This window comes from Fistularia commersonii, chromosome 32 (assembly GCF_037954325.1).
Source record: "Fistularia commersonii isolate RoL2024-O1a breed Wild chromosome 32, RoL_Fcom_v1.0, whole genome shotgun sequence".
Classification (NCBI taxonomy): domain Eukaryota; kingdom Metazoa; phylum Chordata; class Actinopteri; order Syngnathiformes; family Fistulariidae; genus Fistularia; species Fistularia commersonii.
Window position 1 is genome coordinate 7021406 of NC_141315.1, and position 22609 is coordinate 7044014.

The 22609-nt window shown below is 42.6% G+C and overlaps 3 protein-coding genes across 5 annotated transcripts; 1 reads left to right on the forward strand and 2 right to left on the reverse strand.

Annotated features, from left to right (window-relative positions):
• Positions 1 to 1537: 1537 nt before the first annotated feature.
• Positions 1538 to 7783, reverse strand: prph2a (peripherin 2a (retinal degeneration, slow)). Its single transcript, XM_086139749.1, has 3 exons — positions 6811 to 7783; positions 4368 to 4614; positions 1538 to 2767 (listed from the first exon to the last, which is right to left on the reverse strand). The coding sequence occupies exons 1-3, from the start codon at positions 7389 to 7391 to the stop codon at positions 2561 to 2563; spliced, it is 1035 nt and encodes a 344-aa protein (XP_085995875.1). The 5' UTR covers positions 7392 to 7783; the 3' UTR covers positions 1538 to 2560.
• Positions 7784 to 9268: 1485 nt separating this feature from the next.
• Positions 9269 to 11113, reverse strand: tbcc (tubulin folding cofactor C). The gene has a single exon (XM_086139829.1). The coding sequence runs from the start codon at positions 11045 to 11047 to the stop codon at positions 10016 to 10018; it is 1032 nt and encodes a 343-aa protein (XP_085995955.1). The 5' UTR covers positions 11048 to 11113; the 3' UTR covers positions 9269 to 10015.
• Positions 11114 to 12284: 1171 nt separating this feature from the next.
• On the forward strand, positions 12285 to 22460 carry bicral (BICRA like chromatin remodeling complex associated protein). 3 transcript variants are annotated; one of them, XM_086139388.1, is made up of 13 exons: positions 12285 to 12323; positions 14355 to 14416; positions 14632 to 14677; positions 14900 to 14948; positions 15086 to 15151; positions 15854 to 17113; positions 17224 to 17254; positions 17348 to 17388; positions 17517 to 17566; positions 17685 to 17830; positions 18796 to 18890; positions 18984 to 19086; positions 19179 to 22460. In XM_086139388.1, the coding sequence occupies exons 3-13, from the start codon at positions 14637 to 14639 to the stop codon at positions 19661 to 19663; spliced, it is 2367 nt and encodes a 788-aa protein (XP_085995514.1). In that variant the 5' UTR covers positions 12285 to 12323; positions 14355 to 14416; positions 14632 to 14636; the 3' UTR covers positions 19664 to 22460. The 3 variants fall into 3 exon arrangements, with proteins under 3 accessions (XP_085995514.1, XP_085995513.1, XP_085995516.1); XM_086139387.1 differs by lacking the exon at positions 12285 to 12323 and having other exon boundaries at positions 12474 to 14416; XM_086139390.1 differs by lacking the exons at positions 12285 to 12323; positions 15854 to 17113 and having other exon boundaries at positions 12474 to 14416.
• The last annotated feature ends 149 nt before the right edge of the window (positions 22461 to 22609 follow it).

Genomic DNA, 22609 nt, shown 5'->3' on the forward strand with positions numbered 1-22609 from the left:
TGAGCAGAGGTCTGAGAGATAGTTGACAGGAAATGTATGGAAAACAATTTTTTTGTCAAGTGTATTTATCAGGAAACTCTGTCCGGTTACGCCACAGACGACGTGGTAAAATCTGTGGTTGGTAATAAAAATGATTCATCATTGATGATTGATTGATTGATTTAGTGATTATCTGGATTAGTTTCCCGCAGTCACCAACAGAGAGCAGTAAAATGTAGTCCCAGCAGGATGCAGTTAAACGCTTTCCTCTCTTTTTAAAGTCCATATAAACATTTTGGGTGCACACTTGTATTTATTTATTGTGTTACTTATTGAATCAAGTCTTATAGAATAAGTGATTGTGTTAATTTTGTTTTTGTTGAAATTTGAACGTATACTATTGCAGTAGTTGATACTTAGAACCTTACTATTTATTTATGAATTACTTATTACTCTCTTTAATGCTACTTGAATTGTGTAGGAATGATTTGTAGATGATCTGCCAATTATTTGCTGGATTGTATGAATGCACATTGACAGTCATTTGGATTCACCTCAATGCCATTTAATCATTTTTCCAAAATATATTTTGTAGCTGTGTTGATAGTAATATAAAAATGAAAAGACACAGTTATACGACTGCCCAATGCAGCCTTTATAACTGCACTAATGTGAATGTACGGAGTTCAACTGAATGACAACAGGAGAGAACAGTACTTCCTTCGTCCCAGGAAGAAGAGACACTCTTTCAACCAACAGGGACTCTACAATGAAAGAAACCTCTGCAGTGTGTTGTTAAGAATGATCAATTCATGATAAATGCGTGCCTTCAGGCCAATTCCGCTTGTTGCTCACCAGTACATTTCACTCCCTTGTCTGACCAACACTTTCCTTCGATTGTTCCTCCGACTCTCCATCTTCGTCTCCGACTCTGTGTCAGTGACGTAAGTCTTGCAGTAGAACATCACCTGCTCACCTGGATGAGGGGCTCAGGCTAATCTAAAGCCGATTAGGCTCCTTATCTACTCAGCGTTGGTTATATGCTTTGGTCCAACGAAAATAACGGACAGAGATGGCCTCTTTACTTTTATGTTGACTATGAACCACGCTGGCTGAATCCACTAGGATTTCACTTGTCCAGGGCTGGCAGAACATGGGGGATTTTGGACGGATGTTGCTTTTTGACATCGGAAAATAGATAAAAAGTGTCGTCATAGATGTTTGTATCGATACCCGGACTGATGGGAATTTTCATTTGTGTCCTCTTGAGGTGAAATGGATTTGGAAATGTCACATTCAGTAGGTTTTTTTTTTTTTTTAAACAAAAAAACAAAGACATTGCCGCATTATTTGTTGAAAAAGAAGCAACACACAGAAACGGGCGTGCACACACACACAGACACACACAGTGGACATGTGAAGAGTCATCCCATGTCCATGTGAAAGCAGTAAGACCATAATTGCCCTCATCCTATTGACTTAATCAGGAAGCCCGGGAACCCTGCATGCTGGGCTTCCTGATGTCAAGCCTGAGCGACTCAAAGTCAAGATGACACAACATCATCAATCATCATCAACACCAAGCTTCAGCCTCGTCGCTAAAATCCTTTATTCATGTACATCCGCATAATCGTTTTTTCTACACACGGAGCACACCGGAAGTTGTTTGGAAAAATAGGTTTTACCTGGATTTAAATAAAATATTTGATCGATTAAATTGTTTAAAAAAGGTAGATTTTCACAGTTTCTACACTATGTACAAAGACAGCAAACCCTGTTATTATGATACACCGTCGTCAATACAGAGACTGAAACATCGGAGGATCTCAGATGACAGTACAGGGTGCAGGTGCCAAGATTCAGCTGCCAGTTACAGTCACCCTCTCCGTCGTCTCTACACATCCCACCTCCCGATTCCCGCGCCTCCTTCTTTGCCCATGTGCTCCAGCAATCACACACTATTCATAGATTCATGCAATCCGTTACCTTACATCATCTCTGAAGTAAATCCAGTTTCCCCCTTTTGGAAAAAAAGGTACATATCCTGGAAAATATACAGTGCCGGCTACAACTGGAAGTACTATAGACAGGTCAGCAAAAATAAAATATTTTCACGGCCTGCAAAGGTTTTCCGTCTGCACCTCCGGCTTCTGAGAGAGGGGGGGTTGCATAGTAACCACCATCCCCATGTTAAGGGTCTGACTGATAAGCTATCAGACTACAAAGGGGAAAAAAAATTACATACTTATATTTTGACTCCAATCATGACTTGTCTTATTTTGATTTTTTGTTTCCTTTTTTCGGAAAACAGGGAACCTCATCAACAACATGCTGTGATGCAAAGTTGAAGCTTGATCAATAAATCGATAACATCCTACTCTTGAATTCCCCCTATTTACACATAAACCGTATTATTTCTGCAGGAAGTCCATTTGTACGAGCCCATTCAGTTCAAAAGGAAATATGCAGGTATAACTTGTATCTACACATAAATGCTGGTAGAAAAAAATTAGTGGTCTCACTCGTTCCCCTATCCTCCTCATCAGGCGGGAGTGGTGTCAGTTTTTGCAAGGGGGTTCGCTCAGCTCCCTGTTGCAGCCTCTGCCTCATCCCCCTCCTCCACTTTGGAGCCTTTGCCCATGGCCTTCATTTTAGCCATAATATCAGTGAACGTCTCCTTCACGGTCTTCTCCAGGATCCAGCCCTCGCTTTCGCTCTCCGGGTCCTCCGGGTTGGCCAGGGAGGACAGGGAGCTGTGGACGTACTGCAGGCCGACAGTCACCGCGACCTGCGGAGAAGGGCGGACACGCGTTTTCAGAGGAGACTGAAATCACATTCATTTTTACTTTTGGCTGAACTTCGGGATACTGTGTGACAATATTCAGCACATGACACGGAAAAGGTGATGGTGAAGGTGAAAAAAAAACAACAACAAAAAACCTATATTTTTATCAGAAAGTGACAGGGAAAAAAAGTACAAAATTGAATTTTTATCATCAAAAAATGAATTCTATATATTCCCATTGATATTCTTATTTCTAATGATGCCACATATATTACTTATAATGACTACCCTGACATTTTTAAGCATTTAATTTAGAGCTGATACGTTTTAAAATAATTCTTATGTCCTTGAATCTTACTGATGATTCTGACTATTTTTCAATTTATTTTGCTTGATTTGGATTTCTGTATCTTTCTTTTTTTCTTTTTTGAAATACAAGAACGTCTTTCTCGACCAAAAATCAAGCCGAGGGTTGTTCCAGGAACTCCTCTGCTTTATCGCTGATCCCGAGACACTTGCATAACATCTTTCCAGTCTGGGATCCCTCCGACTGGGCGTCTGATTGGCTTCCACATTGTCACCCAAATCCAGGTTTGCAGGGCAGGTTTTGTCTGCTGGATTTGTGGGTCAGACATGTTACATAGATTAACTATCTAGGGGTGATTAAGGAACTCAAATCAATGCATAAGTCCGGAAAAGGACAACTTTAGCAGTGTACATGAATGTCTTGTGTTCTGGCAAGTAGGTTGGTGGACCTTCAACCAGCACCAGCAACAGATGTTGGCTGGGGAGGCTGAGGAGAGGTGAGATTGAGGATTTGGTCGCTCTGGGATTACACTTTGGGCAGTAGCAGGTGAGATGCTGTCATTAAGCCGCAATCCCATACGTGTAAACGGTGGTGCAGGGTAACCCGACAGAGGGGAGGGAAGAATTCTATTTAGATAAAGCGGATCGAGGTGTTTTGGAGATGAGATGCTGTAAGTAGATGATGCTGAGAGAAGGAGGGAGGTAAAAAAAAAAAAATGGGTCCAGGCTATCGCTGCGGGTTGCAATTAAGCCAAATTTCAGTCTCAATTCTTGAGATTAATCCATTAGAATCCCCACTTGTCTTCCGAAAAATGTCCTCCCCCCAATTAACTCTGGTTTCTGAAAAACGTATTTTGCCGTTACATATATATTTAAATATTTATATAGATCAACATTTACTTTAAATGATGTGTATGTGTGTGTGTTTGTATATATATATATATACACATATATACATATATATATATTGTGTGTGTATATATATATGGGTGTATATGTATGTGTGTGCGTGTATATATATATATACAAACACACGCACACACAAACCCATATACACCCATATATATATATATATATATATATATGGGTGTGTGTATATATATATATATATATATATGTGTTTATATATGATTTGTGTGTGTGTGTGTGTATTAATTTATATTACTAAGAAGGTAACTGAGAGGGACTGCATCTGCAGAAGTATTTTATTTAATTCTAAAGTTTACATGCACAGGGTATTGTGTCATGTGAAATGCAGTTTTAAATGTTGGTGCATATAAAAATCCAAAGCCCTGACCTCCAGTATGGTGACCAGCATCACCAGGGCTCCAATGGTGTTCATCATGCCTCCGTAGTAGGACAGCATGGCGTCGCGGCAGCCTCGCTTCCACACGTTCAGCTCCTCGGTGTAGTGGTCGTAGCTGTAGTGGGCCGTGTTGTTGGTCATCTGTGTCTGGATGCAGGGCCGCGGGGAGCTTGGGTTGCAGCAGCTGAACGGAACCCCGTCCATGAGATACTGGCTGTCCACGTTGCTCCCGATACGACTGAAAAAAATCAAAAACGGCACTACTTTTATTGCTATGATGACCTGGGGGTGAAGGGGGCGGAGGGGGGGGGTCAAGATCTGCAAACACAAGGCTGATCAATTCCAGGATTTGTTTCCTCGGGAGAATTTTTCTCTGTTTTTTTGCCAAGGTGACCCCACTGGATCCACCCGCAACAAATCCTGTTTCAACTGAAAATATTATTTGTTTTTCAGAGAGCTGCACGTAACACGGTATTTCCTAAGAAATCCCCTATCATGTAAGTTTATCAAAAGAAGATTTGTATGTAACAGCCTATTCCTCCCCTCCCTTTTTTTTTCACAGTTCCATATGTGCCATAAAAACTGTATTAGCCGTTTGTGCAAAATCCCACAATAAAAGCCACTTGTAACAGAAGTGCTAACCTGCTCACAAATATGGTAATGCTAATTTTGCAGAACTTGTACTAAAATTAGGTGAAGCATATTTTGTAAATCCATCTTTTTCCAACCAAAATAGCTACCAAGTGTGCAATTTATTGTCACTGAATGTTGTTTAAAAAGCAGAAAAGTCTCCCAATTGAAATTAACGACAACAACATGATAAAGTGTAGGTTTGATTTTCGGATTTGTATGGTACTTTGCAATCTAACAAAGCACTGCATTGTTGACTCCATATTTGAAGAGCCAATCTATTTTCTTGTCAAAGGCACTGGACAGTTAGTCAAGAGGTGTCTACTATCAACCCTACCAAAGATGTATGATCACTTATAATAGATTGTGATTATACACAGTTCCCATTGCATCCCTCATTGGCCCACACCGATCACGACCTGCAGGATAGCACACGATAAATGGGGAAATCTAATTTTAAACTGTACGTCCTGACCCCAATCCTCGTTTTAAACCTTTATATAAAAATAAATTAGTTCCACGTCTTCGACAAAATGTGCCGACGACCGAGTGACGAATGAGAATCTGCCGAGCGGATCACGACTGTGATTGATAGTTGTAGGTCACTGGAAAGACAAGCGTGATTGGATCACGATGAGACCTGAGAAAGTTAGATATGGGCCACTGATTTCAGGAAACAACTAATTGAGTCTGGAACCCTGTTCCAGATTACAGTTGGGTCAACACACAGCTTCCAAGGAAATATACGCGCCACCCCGTACACAAAAAGATTTGGATAGAATTAGGCAATATGTTTAAATGATAGCTATTCAGGCTAAAAAACATATTGTTGTTGTGAGTAAGAACCATTGAGATGCTGAACCGTTTGATGACGTCTGAAATCGGGGATTTTTGGCAGTTGCTTTACACTTTCCCGAAGTCAATCTGTAATTGGTCATGACATCACAGTGGTTTTGCAGACTGTATCTGATAAATGTTTACGAGTAATTGGAGGGTAAGTGGATCCATGGGTCCTCCTTCAAGGTGTCCTGAAGTGAGACCCGGTACATGTCAGCCTGAGACGCGTGCGATGGAATAAGGGGGTTATAAATGCACCATTTTAGTCGGGTTTATGTGCTTTCATAGTCACTTTGTAAGCCATCGATCAGACAGACCCTGATTGGGATTCAACTAAAGAATGAAACCACCATTTGTTGGTTCCAAAGACAACTGCGGTCATTTTATATACTGGATCTGTTTTTATAATGCTGCCAAGCCCGATGATGATTTAAGAGGATAGTGATTCTTGGAGGGAACAGGGGGCAATAATCCCGCAGATTAAACACTAACGACGATACGAACTTTAGAACACCCATTGTATTTTCCCTGCTCTGCACTTGTTGCATCGGTAGGTCGTCACAAAGAGGGCACACACCGCCAGACTCCAACAGACCTTCTAATCCCCCTTATGCCTGTTTGACTCCGTATCTTTTTCTGCACATAATCGCCAAAGCACCTCCCCCGACCCTCTCCCATCGAACTGCCTCGTAACCTTTTCTTTTTCTCTTAGTCCCCAAAGCCACTGATATCACCTTTTCTGCTATTTTAATCCCAAGAGGACGAAAGTGCAAAGTCCACCTGCTTTGACCTCCCCTCACCTGAAATCCACTTATACTGAACTTTAACTCTGCACAGATAGACTTGAAACCACCTCACCTCAATGTCCTTGATACATTCACACCGACTGGGTCCCCGGATGGTATCATGACATTTTTCAAAACATTTCAGACTTCCATTTATTTGTGATTGGTAAAATGCCACTTACTCTTTGACTTCCTTCGCGCTGAAGTCCAGGTAGCGGTTGCTGACCCACTGGATCTCAAACCAATCTCTGTAGTTGTCGTTCCCGCAGCAGCGAAACTCCATCTGCATCAAGTCGAGGGTCCTCTTCATGTAGCAGCGTCCAGGCGTGTCCGTGTCCTTGTAGAACTTCATGCCGTTCCTCAGGCCCTCGGCCAAGGTGAACTGCAGAGGGATCCTCATCAAGAAGCACAGCAGCGCCGTCACCACCAGCAGGGCGTTGAATCCCATGCAGAACACCAAGAAGGTGTTGATCATTGGCTTCCACTTTATAAACTTGGTAGGATCCAATGAGTCGTAGCAGATTTTCCCTCCGAAGGCGTTAATGCCGCAGGCCACCAGACCCATGAGTATAAGCAAGTTGGGCAAGAAGTGGCTTTCGTTGTTGTCCATAAGTTCAGAGCGCTTCCGCAGCTCAATCTTAAAGAAGAGCCCCAAGCTGAATACCAGCACGCCGGCCATCACGGCGAACCAGTACAAGAACCAAACGGATTGCGCGAGCTTAACTCGCTTTTTTAGATCAAACTTGACCTTCATCAAAGCCATGGTTTAATCTGAAACGCGTCCTTTCGTTGAAGGAAGTGAGTCAAACGATTACCTTGCCGGGAAAGCTCTTGGAGTGGAAGGAGTGGAAGCTTCGATCCCAGTTCCTGCTAGCAGGGTCTCCTCTTGCTGGTCCAACAGGAGAGGAGAGTCAATTCAGCTTGTAATCCATCCCCTACGCAAGCAGACAAAAAAGAGGGGACCTGGAAGAGCGGAGCTGTGTTAATGTTTCAAAGCTGTCGCCTCGCCCATGATGCCCAAAACGTCTGATATCAAAAGTAATTATTATTTCAAACTTTTACTGATTTCCCTTCCTGAATACACAGGTGAGGCTAATCGTGATGTTTGGCTGTCCCGAAGAGGTGGAAGATTGCCGACGAGCCTCATGATTAAACTCAAAGTTGCAGTGCGTCATGCTAAGCTCCGGTAAGAAGCCTAATCCAATTTGAAGAAATCCCCCTACACAAGATGAGCCTGATTGTAAGCCGCCGTGAGGGGCCATAATTGGTTTGAACGTTCACGTGGTCATCTTTGCCTGGGTCGAAGCACCAGAATTGTGCCGTAAGGGCCCGAGATTGCGGCTGAAAAAGCCCGTGGAAATGGAAGGGGAGCTAATAATGGAGCATACCCATTCATGGGTAGGGGTCCACGAGTTCAAAACAAACTGGATGTCTTTGCCTGTGGAGTCAAAAGGCTGAGTCCCACTAACCCATCGACCCAAAGGAGCTTCCAAGACCCCCCCCCCCCCCCCCCCACCTCCACTTTGAATCTTCATTTAAACAGTTCATCTATGACAATATGCTCTCGAAAAAAGAGGTTTAATCCCACGATTGCTTAAATCAGTATAAATACGCTTGCACGTAAATTCCTGTTGGTTTTTCAGAGCTGTTCGGTAATTGATTTTCAGATAAAACCTTCTTAATATTCAGCTCTTTAATGAACTGAAGAAAATTCAATTGAAGAAAAACAGTAACCGTCTAAGAAGCAAATATAATTTGGATATTAAAAAAAAAAAGTCACCCACATTGTCAGATTGCATTCAAGGTATATTAAAGTTTTCCCCCAATTAGCCTGTTGTCAAAATACTTTATTAGTAAATGCGACAGCAATATAATACATTTAAAGGTTCTTAAATCCAATAACGAATGTTGTTGTCACCAGTTATCTTGGCAGCTAAGTGAACTGTATGTTTGGCCAGAACATGAGCCAGATACTTACGCTGACCAAAGCCAGGCCCTCGAATAGATCCTGATTCCTTCTAACTTTCTTTTCGCTGGCTGAAATGTTGTTTACTGCAACCACTCAGCTGCATGGCCGTCGTTCGCTGTGCTCGGAGACACACCAGCGCCACGTCCTGCAGTTCTGGGGATTTGTTTTAACAGTAAACATGTGACGCCTTGTATGAAAAACTATTCATTCTTTTCACTTTAAGATGTAGCCATACTCATACAAACTTCGTTTTAAGGGTTCAACATTACGCTTCCAGCTATATGCCGAAATTTGCCTCATCAATTAAAGTGGGCAGTAGGGGTTGATCATAGATTTCAGCACTTTATCTGCTAAAAATATTTTTACGTCTGACAGACGTATTCAATGTTTGCTCGATGTTGTCGACACTTTATGATTATTACTTTCATTCGGAAAAGAATTTAAATAAAAAAGACAAGTGGCAGACGATGGATGGGTGATTTTAAACATAAATTGGGTTAGAATTGGATACTCACTGCTTCCGTGGGATTTTACTAAACACACTGAAATATTTGAGTGATTTCATTCATTTATTTCTTAAAATATGAGAAAAAAAAAGCACTTAATATCTTTATTCTTATGTTTCTGTCATGCTTTGTGTGATATGTGTAAACATGAAGGACAGAGCCTCATTTTAACAGGTGAGCAAATACTCTTTATTTAAACAAACTTGACAGTGTGATAGGGAAAATATTCAAATCTAAATCCTGTTCACATGAGTCTGCATTGTTGTTTGACATCTCTAAAGAAAAAAAAAAGGTATAAATTCAATACATAAACAGATTTTTAGGGCAATTGTTACAATCTTATCAATAAAACTTTTACAGTTTGACAATTTCTGATTTCTTTAACTTTGATTATTTTGCAGGTTTTACTTGCTTAACTTAACAACTTAACTTAACTTAACTTGCTTAACAACTTTAGCAATGGACTAATTTTAATGAAATGATCATAATGTAATTTCTGTCGTTATATGCATATGATATGTTATCAGAGCATGTCTTCAGTATCACTTTAATTCAAAACGGTATTTGGGCACACATTTCACCGGAAAGAAAAAGAAGTTGGAAAACCCTGCATTATCTACACTGCAGGGTAGAGAGCAGCACGAAAAGCATTCACTCTGCATTTGTGTTGCGCACGAATGCAGAGATATCACACTGTGACTCTGGGTGACCTAACAAAGGGGAAGTCCCTCTGCAACGCCCGGCCTTCTCCGTGCCTCCTTGTGTGACGTCAAAACTTCCTTCATATTTAACACCACCTCCTTTATTATTTTAATTAATTGATGTACTTATGTTCTGCTGTGTTGGATAAACACTGATTTTTTTTTTCTGATTTCACAATATGGCAGATAATGACATTCAAATCTGAAATTCCTAAGGTTCCCAACTGGTCCTCCTGTCTGCTTCTGGAATGACAGTCCAGTTAGGTGAAGGCGTTTCTGCGGCGAGCCAGTTGAAATCATCCACCTGATCCCAGTTGTTCCGGTTCGGGTCGAGGCCAGACAGACCAAAGTCCTCTTCCAGGGTGGGATAGGACCAGGAGAAGGGTGCAAAACTCACTCCACTGCAGTCCTCTATGATTGCTCGGCTGGTGACGTGCACATACATCTGCGTGTCTTTGGTGTTGTGCGTCCGCAGCTGCTGGCAAGGAAATGCCAGTGTGCTATTTTTGCAGAAATCTACGAACACAGAGCTGGACACCGGTCCACACAGGATCTCACAGTTCTCAATGTGCTTCAGGTGCAGCGTGCTGGGGGAACCGTACAGGCGGACCTTGCAGTTGGAAAGGTGGGTCATCAGGACGTCTTGTTTCTGGATCTCCTCGGAGGTCTTCGTCAGGATCACGCCGCTCATGTTGGAGAAGCCGCACTGCTCGGACACGGCGTCTCCGTCCACCTGCGTCTTACCAGCATTGACGGTACTACCGGAATCAGGCAGAGATGGATCCGCCTGCGGTGCCTTGTCTTGGGCTTTTGTGCGCGCCCGGAATGCGAACTTCTTCTTTGGAAGAGCCTCCTCTCTCGTCTCTGCGAGTTGGGCCTGCAGCTTCCGAAGAGCAGCCTGGGCCTGCCTTAGGTCGTACTGGGTGAGAAACATCGTGCTGTCGTTAAGAAACTTTTGCAGCTGCGCTAGCTTGGCGGTCGCCTCCTCCAGCTGGCGGGTGACTGCGGCCCGGTCCAGCCCCGGGCAGCCGGACAGCAGCTCCTCCAGAGCCGCCCGCTCGCTGTTGAAAGCGGCTGAGAAGTACTCGCCCCGCTCCTCGGCGACGGACTGGCTCTCTCGGGCTTCTTTTCTCCGCTCGGCGTCGTCTATCATCGCCTGGTGCCGTTTCTGAAGTCGCTCCTGCATCTTGAAAGCTCCGGTCGGCCCGGCAATCTCGTCCCGAACTCCGGCCGTTACATCCATGATGCTGCGCTTTTGGGTCCCGGGTGTTGTTGCGGAAGTAGCTAGTAGCTATATTTTCTTCTTCGTGTTAACAGCAAAGCGATTTGAGCTCAATAGCGCCCCCTTCTGTTCCGGAGCACAAATGCGTCACAAAACATGGCAACGTTTAAATTACATGATGGATATGAAATGACTGCCAAATACTTAGTTTGAAAGTATTTTTCACTTCTTTGATCACGAATAACACATATTTTCCCATAAAGCAAGGTAGAACATTCTTTTTTCACAGATGGTTATGATAAGATTTGACTGTTCATGTGGATCATATGCCTGAAAATATATTTGTATGTATTATATAAAAAAAAAATCAAATTGGCTGATCTCAATCACATGAAGAGAATTGATAGTTATAATTTAAAAAAAGAAAAAAGAAAAAAGAAAAGGGAATTTAATAATGTAACGGGGCATATTAGAAATGTCAAAATGTAGGTAATTGTCTTGAAGTCGGATCAAAAACATTTAATCAGTGAAACGATGAAATGTATCTAGAGAATATTGTTTTCCTCATGTATGCTATTGGAAATTATTTTAGGATCTTTTAATTTCTCATCTAAATATGGTCCTCTTGCATTGACTTTTGATATGGTCTTCATTACATTTTCTTGTTGCATTATTTCTTTATAAATCATCTTTGGGCTGTCTTTTGGACAATGCATGAGTGTATGACTACTACTTTTGTCATGTTATTTTTTATTTATTTATTTGTTTGTCTGGAGTCTGTGATAAGGGTGGATTGATTGACTGTTTGATAGATAGATATGTCTATACAGTATTTGCACAAACACACAAATAACAGAAAAGAGTACCAAAAACGCCATAACAGAGGGGAGATAAATATCTTAAGTAAAGTTAAATATGTTATTAATAAAATTGAGAATGTTATTTTAGCTTTTAAATCGTGATATATTTATGTGTATATCACCTCTACCTGAGCCACGTCTAGGTGTGGCACACCAATGAGGTCCGCCCTCTACTGTTGACGCTGTAAAAGTTTAATATGTGCTACTTTTGGGGAACCGGAAACATTCAGTTTTTCATAATATTATCATGAAATTGTTTATTTATGACCCCGAAATATTTGAATCGTTTTTTTTTTTATACAAACGTGCAGAATCGAACAAGCTAGCATTGTGGACCGGTGATTTGAATTGCCTCCTAGTTGTGTGTGCACTGCCCCAACAACCCGTGCGGTGATGGCGAGGAAACCCCGTTGACAAGGCACTGCTTTTTCATGACGGTGAGTTTCCCTTTGAGTGTATTATAATTTTGTGATAAAAATTTCAAGGAAAAAACACACACAGCCTCCTTCCTCTCTTCCTTCAGGGAGGGAAGAGAATTTGAGCGGAGAGAAAAATCTATCCGAGACAGAAGAGGGACAGTGGGAAAAAATACATGAGTGGGAGAGGGAGAAGGAGGAGGAGGAGAAGGAGGGGGGAGCAAATTAAAAGTTGCCAAATGGAGATATTGGGTTTCAACAGGAGTGAGACAGGAGTAAAGGGTTTGCCTCTTTGAGTCGTCTTTATGTTATGCAAATCGGGATAAATATTTATGGATTGACGCGGTTTAGTCCCTTAGCATTCTCGTCGAATTGCAACCGACGGGCACCGGAGAGGCGTCGTCGACATAGTGGCTAGCTAACCCCTGAATAGGCCGACGGTTATGGTTAAAATGTCGCGGAGCCTTCTGTCTGGAGTAAAAAACCCGAACAGAACACGGAGCCGTTAAAAAACCCACACGACCGAAACGCGTCGGTGCAGCTTATCGAGACAAATGTGACGCTTTCGTGCTGGCAGATGATCCACATAGAGGACAAATGAAAGCCTCTCCAACAGAGAAAGGAGAGCACGTCAGCGACGATCAGCCACAGGCTGGACGACGGGTGTTTTTGTGCTACTTGAATGCGATTATCATTCTGTCGATTCAGTCTATTTTTGGAAATAAAACTTGCAGGCTGTGCATTTGCCCGCTTTCTGAACCAGCAGCGGTACCAACTAGTGCCGTCCGAGGGATTTACCGCGGGGACTAGCATGGTTTGCGCCGAGCTTCGCATGCTAGGGCGGATTCGGGGGGCGAAAATTAAAATCTCCTAGGATACCAAATTGGGACTTTTTCGGGACAGGCGAATTTATTTTGGTATTCACGATGAAAATTACAAAGATATTTACAAACGCGATCTGCTGGAAACGCTACATTTCTACCCCAAATACACAAACGTGAAGTCCATTGTCCTCTCCGAATGCAGCTAACGTTAACAGCCCCTCTAACTTCACGTTTTCAAGCCACCGAGTTAAACTTTACTCCATTAAATAGCGTCTCGCTAAGATTGACGAGGATAAAATTGTGTTGTTTAGTTAGGACACTCTCCCCTTGAAGTTTTGTGAAATAAATTTGTCTTTAACGGCCTGGATTCCTATACATTCAGTGCTTATCTTTTGAGGGACATAATGCACCAACTGGTCACGTTAGCCTAGCTCGGGGAAAATATTCCTATCGTCCGCAGCGAACAAGCTTATCTGTCGTAATAACATTTGCAACGGCGGAATTTCTCCTATTCCCCTTATTCAAACAGCCACCCTCTTCGTCGCCCTTGTTTGCGTTTTAACAGTGACTTCGACTGCTTCCCGTTCTTTGTTCTCTGACCAAAGATGGAGGCAGAGCTTGGTCCTGCTCTAAAGACAACCCATTGCATTGTAACAGCCATTTTGTAGCAGTGCAGCCTCAACGCCTTGCGCTGAGACAATCCTCTGTAGCTCTGGACAACCATAGTCAAATGCACAATAACAAAATGATCATACTGTAAATCTCTAGTCATGTTGGTAGCCAGCAAAAACGCAGATGAACACTTTTTGCCCGGTTTAAAAAAGAAGTGAAACAGCTCCTTTTGCTGGCTGACATTATGAAGCCAATGGCTCACTCAGTGTTGAAACCCAACAACCATTCAAGGGTATTTGAAGCAGGGTGGAGTTATTTGCTCTTGAATGTACATTTTTCAATGTGTACACTCCAAAGGCGGCCAGTGCTGGACCAGCGATAGAAAGCGATGTGTTGAATTTTCTGCGTCACAAAAGCATATGAAGGCCACTGCCCTAATTTGAGCATTGCTCGCCCACAGTATCACATACTGTATATGCCCCCCTCCCTGACTTCCACCCCACCCTCATATCTAACACATACTAATGCATTTTTGGTTTCACCGTCCCCAGAAGCCTCAGATTCGCTGTCTCACAATTGTTGTAAATTTCCATCGTTGATTTTTGTCACCCTACAGCCCATCCTTTCATTGGAGGCAGGGTGTTAAATGACTGAATCCATGCTACCTGTCAGAAATCTGTGAGTGAGACATCCTTACCAGTAAGATACAAGACATGTGTGATGAGTCTTTTCAGTCCATGTACTCTGTCAAAATCAAAACACTGGCAGGTCACTTTCTGGGGTTTCCTCCCTAGTTTACCTGAGCTGTAAACATTTATATTCAAGCTAATATTCACTTAATGTCATGGCTCACCTTTGTCTTTCTATGCCTGTTTACCCATATGTCCCATAAGGTGTCATGGATGATGAGGACGATCGCCGTCTTCTGGATATTTTAGGGTAAAAAAGGCTTTTTTTTTTTTTAAATAAATCTTGCATATCTCGCACATCATAAATAACACACCTTTTGTCAAGCTCTTGTCTTAAAAATCATGTAACTCTCAGGGAAATCTATCCAAAAGTTAGGAGCTATAAAACATCTTGCGATCATTTTTTTAGTTACACTGTTCTGAAACTGTGCACTTGGGAACGGATTGAAAGAGACCCTTCTTCTCTTTTCAGAGATGTGGATGCATTGAATGACTATCTCCATGGGAGCAACAACAAGTCTGTGAGTGACTCTTACAGGCTGCATATACTGCCACCTTCAGTATCTCACGCAAACCATTACTTAGTTTGTAAGTAGACGACCAACGGGAAAGCAATGTAAATAATGAATTAATCCATGTAACATATTTCCTTGCACAGATTGAGGAAGATGATGTAGCAAATGCAGCTTATGGATCAGATTCGTCCTTCTTCGCTGGTGATAATGTGAGTATAATAAGAGACAACCAAAATAAAACAAGACCAATTCTTTGATTATTCATTACGCTATTGATCTTCTGGATCTTTTAATAGGATCCGAATAGTAATACCACTATTATTCGGTGATGGACTTCAAGATAATCAAATAATCTACACCTACAAGACATAGGGACAGTAAATAGTTACATTTTAGAGTAAATAGCAGACATCTGGCTGTCAACTAATTTTCTCACAATAAAATCTTGAATCAAGTGGTTTGTAAATCTCGAGTACTCTAAATTAATGGATTTAGGTACAATTCATTGGAAAAGATAGCAATGTTATGGGTTTCTATTTTCTTATTATATTTACACATGATTTTAACTATGAATCAATGCGTGACATAAATAGGTGTCTTTTCTTTAGACATCACTTAAAGAAAAAGCATTCGGTCTTTGTAAATGGTGTTGATGATGTTTATTTTTCCATGGGGTATTGAGATCTCATCACAAGTGGTCACTAGAGACGCATGAGGAGATGTGTTTTAGTGCCAGGTATAACTGCATGCTCTTAAAGCTGTCCATTTGTGAACGGATCACCCATGTTGCATATTAATACTGCACTGAACAGAGCCTTAGACTCTAACCCACTGGGAAAGCTGTCTTCTATGCAGTTCACATGCAAACTGTTTGCCGCTTTCCTCTTATTATCTCAAAATGCCTCTTTCAGGCTAGCTCTCACATTGGCCTCAAGGATGGCTCCTCTACAATGGGTGAATTTGGCGAGGATTCATCCGGGGAAGGCCTCCAGCTCTCTGGCAGCCTTTCATTTATTGAGCATGAATTGGGGACCGGGAGCTCCCCTGGAGGGGTGGATCTTGGAGGAGAGGACCAGCCCTTTGACATCCTCCAGAAGTCTCTCCTGGAGGCTGACATTACTGAGCAGACACTGGCCCAGGAGGCCTTACTAGACTCCCAGCCTGCTCCCACTCTTGTGCAGGCTCCTGTCTCTTTCCCTTCCCAGCTGGTCTCTGGGAGTTATGGAGGAGGAGTGGGCGTGGTCACGACAGGGACAACGGCTCTACCCGCTGGCCAGTTCCTGCAAGGAGTGTCCCAGCTCCCCAATGGCTCCACCGCCCAGCACATCCAGGTGTTGGGCTCTTTTGGGGCCGGCAGCGGTGTGATGACACTGAGTGGTTTGGAAAGAACCCCTCAGATTGTGCTGAGGCCAGGGGGGTCTGTTGCTGCAACAGGGGCAGCAACAGGTGGGCAGGTGTTTGCGCCTTCCCAAGGGCAGATAGGACAAGTTGGCTTACCCTTCAAAAACATCCCACTTCAAAACATCATCATCCAGAGAGGCCCCGGAGGGACACAAACTCTTGTTAGACCTATCCAGCCTAAACCCCATCAAGCTGGGGCTCAGACAGTCTACAGCCTTCAACCCAGTGCCTCCACCATGGCCAATGTAGTTAACCCTAACTCTGCCGCTCCCGGAGCACAGTACACAGCAAACGGCTCAATTGTAATGCAGCCGCCACTGGAGCAGCAGCAAGTTCAGGCCCAGACAAATGTACCCCCCGGTCAGTTCCTGCTGCCCGGCTCTTTGGCGCTCTCTCAGGCCAACACTATCCACAATGGCCCCGCTGACCCCAACTCCAGTGCCGTAATTGCCACTCAGAATGCAGTGCAAATTGTTGCGGGGCAGAACTTCACTGCACAGCCCGGGGGACAGCTAATTTTGAACCAGGGAGTAGTCAGTGGCGGTCAGGTCGGAGGGGGTGTGACTCAAACATGGACTAGAGTTTCTTGCACTAGCACTACACCTGTGCAGACATCGTGCACTCCTGGGCGGCTAACGCTGGTTGGCCCGGCAACAGCGGGAATCAGCAGTCAAAGCCAGGTTTCAGCTAGCCCTGTGCAGCGCCTTCTGGTGACTCAAACTCAGAACTGTACTTCCTTGTCACCTTTACCTGGAACGCAGGAACAACAGGTAAAACTCTAATTTGTGACTTGATCTTGCAGACTTGCCTGTGAGGAAAACTCATCCCGGGTGTTAATGTTTTTCTTTCTCAATATTCATCATTCTCTGTCATCTAACAGGACAGACAGATGCAGCACAGCAGCATCCATGGTAACACTTTATTTCATTTTTTCTCAGATTGTCTTTTTTCTGCAGATTTTTTGCCTGAAACATTTTTCTCTTTGTTTGAAATAATTCTCTTAGGTATGAAAACAACAACACAAGATTCAAGCCTAAACTCTCAGGTAATTTGAAGATGTTGCACCCCCTAGTTAAGATTATATCTTACGATGGAATAATAGTTTTTACTGGTCGCAACTTGTGGTATTATAAAAAAAATTAAAAAATTTGCATATGGATTTCCTCCTTTTAGGTCAGCGCGCAGAAGAGGCCTGCTCCACCGCCAATGACAAAAGGAGGAATGTGAGTCGACTGAAATAACTTTTAATTAGTGAAACGCGGCAATAGAAAGATGTGCTTTTGAATCAGCTCAACATCATCCAGTGAGGGAGTTTCTCTCTTTTACCTGTCATGTCGTCAGGATTTTGCAGCAGTTAAGGAAAGATCACGCCGGCGTTCAGACCCCGGATCGACGTCAGTTTACTTCAATTAATGATGCTCTGCAAAGACTTCTCCCGTACCATGTGTTCCAAGGGGCTCCGCCCAGCCAAGAGGAGTTCTTAGAGGGTATGGACTCATCATTCCCAATCCCCCTTTTGGACCAAACATTTATATCCTATTTAAATGATTCAATGAATATTGCAGTTCATAGATAGTTGCACTCAGGACACTGATCCTGGGTTGGTTCAAAGGTTTTTAGCAGTGCGAACATGACTGTGTCCTTGACGACAGTGAAGGCTGGCAAAAAGTAAAATTTGCGCTGATAGCAGCATAGTTATGTCTCTTAAAAGGCATACAATTCATATTTTTCGGGAGTCTGTGAAAAATCTGGCTTTGTCTGAAACATTAGCATAACTGTGTGGAAGAAATTAAAAAATAAATAAAACAAGGCCTTGCAGAACTATTCCAGGCTCTTTCGGACAAGTGTTGACACTATGGAAATTGTATTAAGAAATTGAAAAGCACCACTTTAGTCCCAACATCTGTTTTAAAGATTTTATGAAGCTCTCTCCTGGTTAAAGTGATTTACAATCTCTCCAGTTTGTTTAATTTACTGAGGGAAAAGGCGGTTTTGCATCGCTCCTGGCAAGGTATTTACTTTGACTGAAAATGAAGGATAGATAGAGCTTCTTTAGTACGAGCTGTCATCACCCAAGAAATTCCATTGCATTTACAAGTGCTCAAATAATCAGCAGGCATCAGGATCGCAGTTTGGAACGGTCGTACTTTCCGGTAACACATTTTGTCCTCGCAAACAGACTACAGGTATGTTTATCTGGATATAGATGAAAGAAGTGAGCTCAAGTGGTGACTTGAAGCCAAGCGTCAGGAAGTGAGCGGGCTAATACCACCAGCAAGAAATGTGGTAATAATGATATTACTAGATGCAAGAAAAAGCAATTATCGGGTCTGAACAGGTCTTTCAGCTGCAGTAAAGGCAGGAAATTGGCCCCTTCAAGGTCTAGCCTTCAATAATGTGTTGTCATGTCACGTTCTTGCTTAAATTGGGTGTTTTGTTTTTGTGTTCACAGTGGACGAGGAGTTTGAGTTAGTAGCGACTCAGGTGCTGAAGAGGACCCAGGCCATGATAAACAAATACAGACGACTACTGATGGTGGAAGCGGAGGTCAGCACAAAGAAATGTACAAATGGTAATTTCATACATGCTTTATTCCTGTACGTGTGCATGACAAATACGTTGTCTCTGCCCTTCGTATAGCATTCCAGTCTGTCATCGGAAATGGTGATGATCGATAGGACCTTCAACCAAGAGGAGCGCAGCAACCTGACACAGGACAAACGCACGGTGCTAGTGGATCCAGGTGGGAAAAGAAAAGCGTTTTTTTTTTTTTCCAGTGCCAAAAAGCCAAATGCCAAAGGCTTGACACAAGTTCTCGTCTCATCTGTTTTACAGATAGCTTCTTGGAGGACTTCTGCTGTGGGCTGAAATCGAAACGTTTCCAACAACAGCTCCCTTCTGAGTCGTCAAGCGATAGTTGGACTGAGTCCGACAGGGGCTCTACTCAGCCCCCGTACAGGACAGATAACCAGCCTGGGTACGGAGACCCGGGAGGGGGTGGCGCCGTAGCAAGAGGTGAGGCTAACAGACTCCACCCTCCGCCTTTAGAAAAGAAGAGTATCTTGGAATTGAAGCAATCCCAGCAACGCCTCGGACCCAGCAGCGCCAGCAACAACAGTGCCGTCGCCGCCAACAGTTTTCCCCAAGGTAACCACTCCCCTTTCGCAGCAATGTCAGATGGACAGACTCCCTACCAGGCATCCCATCAGATGTCCTCCCATCCCATTCAGCCCCTGAATTCCCCCCAGCGCACCTCACCCCCCCACCTTGACACAGACTCCGCTCTAGAAGCGGCAGTCAACAGCATCCTGGAATGTTAAGACCATCGACATGTTGCTCTGTAACATCCCGTACATGTATAGTTTAGAATTATTTTGTATTTATTTTGCAGTAAAACTGTTGTATTTCCCCACAAAGCTGTGTGGAGAGTGGTCAACTCCTCCTTCAGGTCTGTTCTATGTGATACCATCCCCGGACATGTAGCATGTATTGACATTTGTATGGTTTTATTTTGTGGAGCTCAGTTAAGTTGAAGACAGGCACTTAGAATTACCTATAAAGATCCGGGAATGTGTGCAATGCAATGGACTGATTGACTTTGGAAATTGTTCTTGTTTGGTATATTTGTACATTCGTTTGAAGGGGGTAGTGTCTCCGAAAAAAATTGTTGCAGCTCTGAATGCGAGGGTTCCTCTCTCTCTACACGCACACACACACACACACACACACACACACACACACAAACACACTTTGTGCCAGTTGAGACCCCCCACTACCTATAAAACGGGTGAGCGTGAGGGGACAAAGTAACAACTCTGTGCCTGATTCTGTGCTTTTATTTTGAAGTGTTGACATGAAGTTCTATTCAAAACTACACCTTTATTCACTTACTTCCTACTTTACGAACATTTTAACTCCACACTTGTACGAGCTAAGACTTTCCTTTAAGGTCCGTAGAGACACATAGACAAATTGCACTAAACGTATCACTGCTTATTTCAGGAAATTGTTTACGAGGCTTATCGTCATTATGCATCGTATGCTAGGCTAAACGGAATGTGAACATTTGGAACAAACCAAATTTTTTTTTGCCTACTTTCAGCAGTCTGCAACAAGGATAACCTCTCATTCACACTAGGAACTAGTCAAACTAGTCATAGATGTAGATCTAAGTATTACTCTACCCTGCAATGCATTTCACTTGTGCAAAAGTCACATTTTCTTTGGGATTTCGTTCTTTTGTACCTTAAAGGTATGCAAACCCCAACACAGACACAGCTCTTTGATTTTATTCTTGACACACATTGATTTCAGCTACTCTATCATTTCAGTGTGTTTGTGTTTGGGGAGCTAAGTCCTCAGATTGAGGATAATTATGTTACAATGTTTTATCTTTTGTTTTGTTTTTTTATTTAGGTTTCTATTAATTCTTTTTAGAAATATAAAAAAAAATGACTTTGTTTATTAACAGTTGTTCTTTGGCTTTTCAATCCCCTCATTAGTTCAAAATTATGCCGGAGGGTCATGGTTTGTGACACGTCTGCCTGTCAGTTGTGGCGTGGGATAATATAAAAATCATATCTATATATGCTTTACTACCTGGACATGTAGGTGTGTTTGTGCTAATCCGGCTACTCACACACTGCTTTCATCTAGCCTGGTATGGCTGGCATATTCGAGTATTTTCTCAGTCTCCTGAAGATGTATCAGTGTCTCACCGAACCAGTCGGTCAGGTCTTTGTTCCTTTCCTGCTCTTTTCCTTCTAAGCAGCGCAACCAAAATCGACAGGAGAGGGTAATTCTGACCAGAATCAACGTGACTCGCTCCTAAAGGGCATTTTGTCGCCAGAGCTGGAGGCCTGAGCCCCATTGATACTGGATCTCTGGACACGATAACGCTAACAACATTTTTCATGAATGAGCTGATGTTTTTACCCCATTTAAGTGTTACACTTTAGCTCAATTCAATCACCGTTCTATAAAAGGCAGCTGTTACCTGCTGTCAGTTTAACATTTGAAACATGTTGCCAAAAGATTGTTAGTAGTTGAGATTAAGACAAAAAAAAAATCAGGTTTATGCAGATAATAAAAGAACTTAAAATGACATTGCTGTCTTCAGTATCTAAACCTGCTGGTTATTGTTGTGTTGAACTCAACTTGAATACTTGAATTCACTCGAATATTTGCAGCTAAACAATCTTGGCATCCAGCTGAACGTCCGCTGGACATGAATATACAATAGACTGATCATACCTTTGATAAAGTTTTGATCAGTTATATGTTAATTTTAATGCTAATGCTGATATCTGTCAAAGGAGGATATCAACATGTTTAAATCAGCTAAATTAAAAATGAGTTAGGGTTCTGGCCAAGCAACACATTTCTACTTTATGATTTTACGTGAAGGTTTTTGCAAATTCAATTTTCAAGAGCTCTGAACTGCGCCCTCTGATTTAAACCCAAAAGCGTAGTTAAAACGGTTGCCGTGGTTGATTCTGGGTGATGCAAACCTTCTCCTGCAAGTGTATCTGTGAAATATGCCTGCCAATTGGCTCCGGGATCAGACTGATGGCCTTTTTTTTTGTTCCCACGGTGTGATTGAGAACACATCGGCTTGTTTTGTCTGTGTATTTGAGTGCCAGCGGCCACAGCAGCCTACGTGTCTCTATGTCCGCCTCTGTCCCGACAGACCTCTTCTATCAATCCAGTGCACGATGACAAAACTCTGGGCAATTGAATACATCATGTAATAGTGAAATGAGTTTTTAAACTTTTTTTTTTTAATTAAGTTGCTCCTTCAAGTAGCTGCTGCATATAAATAACCTGCATTTCAGAGCCCAGTTAGGCCAAGCATTGTGTGATCTGGATGCATATCAGTGTCTTGAGGGCCTGGTAGTGACGTACTGTGCTTCTCCTGTTCCAAGATTATTTTCTCTCGTCGCCGTTTTCGCTGTTGTTTGGTCTCCCTTGATTTGTATAGTTTGTTTTGTATGAAAAATGAAAAGCGAAACACAAAATATTTATAATTTTTGTATGGAGGGAAAAAACAGAATGTAAAAAAAAAAAGTGAAAATGGAAAATTATTTTTTATTGTGTTGACTAAGAAGCATTGTCACAAACAAACCAACAACAACAACAAAACAGAACCAACCTGTCATTTCTTCATATGTAGCTAATGTGTGTTCACCACAGAAGCAACAAGAGTCAACAATAAATTCATTTTGAATAATAACAAGCGGGTGCTGCCCGGCTGAGAGCCTCCTTCA